Below are 6,929 nucleotides of genomic sequence, written 5' to 3'. Positions count from 1 at the left end.
AAGCCAACAGACAGCCCGGCGGCAGCAGCTGGTGGAGCCCTCCTCAACCCAGCAAGCCTCTGTGCTAGCGTATAAGGAATAACTCAGAGAGAAGCACCTAAAAGCTTGGCTCTGGAGAGGCATGTCCATAGTAGCGGCATCCAACATGGAGATGGCTGAGCCAGTTGTGGCTGTAACCCCCTGTAACCCCCATTGCAGGACAATGCAAATGCATTCATTAGGAAGCAGAGTTACTGAGCATGACCGGTGGCTGCTTTTCAAAGCAATTATCAAATAAAAGACAAACTTACCAACATCTGTGGATTTTGTGGCCTAGAACATTTTTGTTATAAAAATTCTTCTGCTCTACAATCAAATAAGACTAGGCAAGCATGAAAAGCCCTTTTGCTACTACGGGAGGGGTGTTTACAACCAAGCCTGCTCGCTTGCAATCGAGATTCAGTCCTCTGACATATAAAAAATGTACTTCGATATCAGCATCCATGCTGGTTCTACTGATTTCCATGGGCTAAAACACTCTTGAGTGAAAATAACACGGCATTTTCCCTCATTCTTCTCCTGTTCCCTTTGCCTGAGAGAGAGACACTGCCTCAGCAGCACTCCCAGTCCTGGGTACTGTAAAAGCAATGCTCGAACTCAAGGTCTGAGCACCAGGCAGTATGTTGTGCCGATTCTGCTCTGCTAGTGTTGCCTTCCAACACAAACACGTTATTTTCACAGTGCCTCAGTCCCTCCTGACTCAGGCTGGACCTGATACAGCACAGACTTGTTCAGTCACTACACCCACAAGTTACAGCATCTGATATGGACAATGATTGGACTAATGCTTATTTATTTATTTGGTTTTGTTTGTTCTTTGTTTTTCTGGTGCCCTGAGCTAGCACTCTAAAACAGTGACAGGGAGCTCATGTACACGGTTTGTATACAAGCAAATTTGATTACTAAAACAAAACAGCAACGCAAATCAAACCAAAATGGTAGTCTTAGAGACAAATTAAAAATACTGTCTTCCTCCAGTTTTATATTTGAAGTCTTTTCAATGTTCTTTCCAGCTCAGCATACATTTTGAGTGTCTTTAAACAGTGGTGATAGCTACAAAGGGGGCTGCCTGGTTTTAGGCATTCATTCTTGCTTTAAAAATGTCACTCAGCACCAAAACGTGAGATTTGAAATATTTCCTAGGGTTAGAAACCTTCCTTTTCCAAATGGAAATACCCTCCTTGGAAGCCTGAAGCCTCACCACAGTCACAAAACCAGTAATTTTACTGAACTTGTGCAACGTAGTCTCCATCTATGGCTCTGAGCCTCCCTTACTGTATGTTCTCCAGTCTGTGAGCCTCTCCCAGGACATCCAGGCCTGGAGTCCCAACTCTAAAGCAAGAATCAAGCAACTGTCAAGCAGCTGTTATTTCATCAGATTCAATGATCTTCAAGAGCCACCAAAGGAAGATAATGCCTTTTTACTGCCCCTGAAGTGGTCAGAGCCAAGGCTGAAGAGCTTTCAGTTACTGTCTTCCATGGCAAGTACATTAAAAACCCTGGCATGACCACCTGACCTGCTACATCCATGGATGTCTATACAGCATGGTACGCGGTGGGCATGATCCAGAACTGTGGAATCTGTTTTCCTGCTTTAGGGATGTGGTGTCTGGAAGCCCTGGTAAACTTGGCCCAAAGTAGATCTGCTAGATGTATATTCCCTGAGCTGCTCATCGTAAAAGTAACCGGACCTCTTAGCTGCTCTGACCAATTCCCTCTGCTTTGCATTTGCCAGTGTTTCTCAAATAAGAAATTCGGAGACATCCTACATCCACCGAATCTGCATTTTCCGTCTACGCTTTGTTTCAAAGGGAGATTTCTGATCAGCTCTACCTAATGTTTCTGTGTTTTTCTCTTGCATGGTGGCACTGCTTCGCTGAAGGCACCGAATCCAGTAACTGCAACGAAGCTCTGTTGACTTCACTAGCTGAGGCCTGGAGACAAAATGTTTTCTATGCAGAATGGGACCATACCTCATTATTTACTCTATGTAATTTGAACAGCAGATATGCAGTGTGAGAATACGCGGTTCTACAAAGCTGGGATTTCACAGCCAGGACTCCAAGGGACAGAGTAACACACTCTTCTTTCAGCTCTGGTGTGCTGAATTTGCATCCTGATTTCATTCATGCATGATAGTTATTAAACCAGCAGAAAAGACAGAACAGTCCATGATTTGCGTAGGATGGACCAGAAAGAAAAGATTGTAAGTCAGAAGTGAAGAAAAAAAAGGTTGATACATGGTATGATCAGATATCAGATACAAAAACGGTATGAAAACCCCTCATCTTCATTAGTTAAGGCACTTACGCATCTTTTGACAATATAGACCAATTAATATCAAGATAGAACAGTCAGGCATGGGGTGGTATTGGGCCCATTAACAAGTCTTGTACTGAATTAGGTAAATCATTTCAATGGATGAGATTCACCAGATGGTTTCCACTGGGAGAACTGAACCTTAGTGCCTACATCTGCATTACCTGCTTGCAGCTAAAATCTCCTCCATTACTTTCAATTATGATACTCTTCTTTTTCTCCCATCTGCTTTTTTATTATTATAACTATTTACTTTTCCAGGAAAAGGAATCCATTCTTGCTGCAAGCTGAGTCCTAAGCAGTACTGCCGACTGTGATGAGAATTTGGATTCATAACATAGTGGACAAAAAAGAGTTTATTGGTTCAAAAATTATTTCACAGTTATGAGTGTCAATAATAAGGTGTAGTTCTGCATTACAATTACTATAGAGACAGGAACATTAGGATTAAAAATACAGCTTTAAATTACTTTTATGATACTGGTATTTAACAAACCAGTAGTAGTTTTGTCACTGTGAGCTCTTCTAATTTATAGCTGATTGATAGAAAATAAGTCTTACTTAACAAAACCGAATGACAAAGCCTCACTGGGAGCTTTTTAGCCAAATAAAGATGTTCTATTCAAACAGACATGGTTCGCTAACATCAGTTGAATAGCTTGATTTTTTCTTTCAAAGGGAAAAAATAAAAAAGGTTATTCGCTGGATGAAGTAAAACTCCAGGCAACAAAATAGGCTGGAGTGTAATCAGCACAGACCATGCCATTACTGTGCTTCAGAAATCAATCTGAAAGTTTCTCCAGGAATCATAATTTTCTGCTGTTCTTAAACAGCAGCAGCTGATGATGCCACACTGTGGCTCAGCTATGCTGGCCAATTAATTAACACGGCAACTAATCCTTTACCTGTTCTTTCACATTCTACATGCATCTGCTCTAACTGAAGTGAGAAAAGGTATGCTCAGATCCTGGATTCCCTTATGCAGGTACTGAAACGAAATCAGTTACATTATATTTGACTTAGAAAAATAAATGTCTTTGTAGATCTGAGCCTTTATTTTCAAGCTAGCTGTGCTCCCATTGGTTTTTTCTCCTTACAGTTACTCGTCACACAGATCACACTCACTTCAATTTCTGTATCCCTAAACACATTCTTCTGTGTAGGTTCTTGAAGACCAGAGTTCGAATGCCAGAGCTTATCCACAAAAAGAAGATGTGGTTGGTGATGTTTTTATGCAAACTTTTTTTTTTTATATTTCATACAGTCACTTTTTGTAATAAAAGAAAAGAGAGACTGTACACAGATCAAATAATCCTACCCTGTTGCCTTCAAACTTCGAGCGATCATTGTTTGCCTTTGCTGTTTTTTCTGCAAGTTTCTTCTGCCTTTGAGGGCCTTTTCCGAAGAAAATGTAGTTGACAAAGGCGTATTCAAGTAAGGCCAAGAAGACAAATACAAAGCAGCCCATAAGATACATGTCAATGGCTTTAACATATGGAATTTTAGGCAAAGTCTCTCGCAGATGAGTGTTGATTGTTGTCATAGTCAGCACAGTTGTAATTCCTACACAAAGAAAAAAAGAAACATCTCTTACAACTCCAAGCATACCACGCTTCCATTTTATTTTCCTTTTTGGCAAATATGCTTTGTCACTGTGAAGCAGCAGCTTAAAAATTTGTGAAGGCTATCCTGCAGGTGACATCACTGCAAATAAAAGCAAAATTAAAGCTAGATGCATTATTATTCTGTTACAGTATTTCGTTCAGGGGGAATGGCTAGGGAGCCTAGCAGCGCTGCTGTGAGTTAACGTAGCCTCATGGAAGCCAGCGTAGCTGTACTGAGGATCTCTTCTATGAAAACTAAAATGATCGGCAACAGGAAGGCAAACAGTCTGCCAAGCATTAAACAGTGTGCTCTTCCAGCGCTGTGCTGCTCCACACAATGGAGAGAAGTGTTTAAAAAGTAACAAGACTACTTAGGGGTCTGGATAGATAGAACCATGTGCACGTATTAAGGCAGAGTGTTCATGAGAAAGATTCCTCTCATGCAGTTTTACATGTCTAAGACTTAAGCAGTTGGTTGAAGTTAGTGCTATAGGGTCCCCCTGTAGTCGATGGAGGAAGACGGGCACCTTTCTAGAGCAGTGTATCCCATCTATTTTCGACACCTATTTCAGGAAATGACAGTTTAGAAGAGGGATTTGAGATTACTAGTTTGGAGCAATAGTCTAATTTTTACATAGAAAGGGCTGACAGTGCATTTGTGGAAAGAAAACGCCAAGGAGGGAGAGCAGCACTTTTAGAGAGATTGACTGGACATTAAGGGATTACCTAGAAAGAAAAAATCTGTAAGGTATGCCAAATCTGCGTTTATTTTCCTAAGGATGGACATGGCACCTGAAAACATATTCCAGAGCACTGTTTTGAAAAGCTGGTAAAAAGAGAAAATTTATTGTCAGTCTGCTTGAATTCACAATAAACTGCAGGGTCTGTATCTCTCCTGGAAATTTTATCGCAAATTGGGAATTGCAAATCACAGGTGGCTGAAAACACTGATTTGTGGAATAAGTCTACATTGGTAAAAGAGGCAAGCCATTCTAATAGGTCGCCTCTGTTACTATTTTCTCTGATTCTGTAAGTATACCATCAGTTTGTCACTAAAATGCAGGCAGAACAAAAATAAAGAACAAAAGAAAATTGCTATCATATTGTAAAGCACAGCTTCTTTCACACCTGAAGAGACAGAAATAAAAACGCTATAAATCAAGATCAAGCTGTCTGTGTAAACGGTGTCACACCAGGGAACTGTCTTAGTAGCCTGTGAGGTCCTGTAAGAGATACTTTGTATATTTAGCAGGACAGAGTCTAGCAAGACAGAGTCTTAAGTTTTCAGTGCTTTACCTCTAAATCGTGAAACAAGTGTGTGTTGGTGTCAGATGTTTCATGGTTCAGAATACAATGCAGACACACACAGCAGAAGCTTATTTTAAAATTGTATTGGGTATAACTCACCCAGCTTGGCAGCAAAAGGAGTAGTACAGCTGACACATTACTTTTACCTAAACAAACTTTGATGAAGTCTCTAGAAAACCTCCACCCCACAGATTCCTTTTGAACACACCCTTGGCATCTCATTATCACCCCACAGATGCTTACGAAAGCCTAGGTCAACAAGGGTCTGAGAAGCCTGCCCACTGGGTGTTACATCTTTGGTGTCTGTTCCCAGCTGTAATCTCAATTTCAGTGGTAAGTCAGTCCTTAAACATCACACAGGGACAATTTGGTGGCTCTGTTGGTGATCCAGAAGATTACACACACTGAATAGAAAGGTGGCTACCACTAACCAAAAGAAAATACATCCTCTGGGAGATTCCCTGCAGTCAAATGTCCTTCTGAAAATCAGTAATTTATTTTAAAGCACACCTGGAGGACTAGCAGCTAACACTCATCTATCATATAAAAATAGGATAATACTGTGATTACAGCCCTTCCCATAAATGAGAACTATTGAGATTATTTCTCTCCTCACTCAAAGGACTGAATTTAAGAACTTCTAGAGCTTACTAGTAATAACTCAGTTTTGAACAGAATTGATGGGTTTCAATAATTTTCTTAAGACCAGCCCTATGTCAGCCTCTACCTGCACATAGTCTCTGGAATGAGCTGGCCTTTGCTGCATGCCTGGGTTTCTCTGTTGAGAGAACTACTTGGTCCAGTGCAGCCTGAACCACAGACAGCATGAGCAGCAAGGGACCAGGGACAGGACCAAAACATGGAAGGTTAGGAACTAAAATAACGATCTTCCTGAGAATACAGGCTTCCTACAGGAGTTGAGTAAAGGCTTGTCTCCACGTCCCTAAGGACGTTCTTCCTCTAACAAATACCTAAGCCAGCAGGCCTTATCTTTCTCTGAAACGAGCTTTTCAGAGCTACTTACGTATGTCTAAAGGTGCTGTATTGCCTTTAAACTTTGATACCATTTCATATCAGCTTCAGTCTCATAAGAGTGGCTATACAAAGGGACACAGGATTATATCCACAGTACTGAACTTCATTATCCAAACACTGAGTGATACAAGGCACAATCACTGAGGATTTAATTGTTTTCCCAGAAAAACCTGTAAGATGGATTTTTGTCCCCTCAGAAGTTCTTTCTATCAATTGGCAAGAGAACACATGAGCTCCTTCGCTTGCTTTGAATGCGCTCTATGACTTTTGTTCTAATATTTGTGTTATCACAGTATAGTACTTGATGAACTTGCGCTACACAGAAATAGGCCACAAGAGACAGTCCTGTTCCTTAAACAAGGAAAAAACATACGAATCCATTATAGAAGGGCATGGAATGTCACTGGGTTTGGTAACTTCTGTATAACCATCTGTTCTCTGCAGTCTGGGTCAACATGAAAAATCTAGATGCTGACCAATGTGTTTGAAGCGCTTATCTTACTTGGTCATAATGTCTCCAGGGTGGATCTTTGGTATCCAGTAGTTCATTTATGAATACATCAGAGCTGTTTGGACACTGTGACTCACCTCCCATTAAGCTACTATTTATCTGCAACCTGCTGA

The 6,929-nt window shown here is 40.8% G+C and overlaps 1 protein-coding gene across 2 annotated transcripts in view; it reads right to left on the bottom strand.

Annotated features, from left to right (window-relative positions):
• The window catches only part of LOC104490573 (gamma-aminobutyric acid receptor subunit beta-3), a 28,021-nt gene that overhangs the window by 7,132 nt on the left and 13,960 nt on the right, over positions 1–6,929 (bottom strand). For both annotated transcript variants that reach the window (XM_010132872.1, XM_010132873.1), the window contains exon 5: positions 3,677–3,921. In XM_010132872.1, the coding sequence (XP_010131174.1) occupies positions 3,677–3,921 (245 nt within the window). The remainder of the gene's footprint in view (positions 1–3,676; positions 3,922–6,929) is intronic.

The sequence above is a fragment of the Buceros rhinoceros genome, unplaced genomic scaffold (assembly GCF_000710305.1).
Source record: "Buceros rhinoceros silvestris isolate BGI_N320 unplaced genomic scaffold, ASM71030v1 scaffold12473, whole genome shotgun sequence".
In the NCBI taxonomy this organism is placed as follows: domain Eukaryota; kingdom Metazoa; phylum Chordata; class Aves; order Bucerotiformes; family Bucerotidae; genus Buceros; species Buceros rhinoceros.
This window is presented reverse-complemented; position numbering and strand designations above follow the sequence as displayed.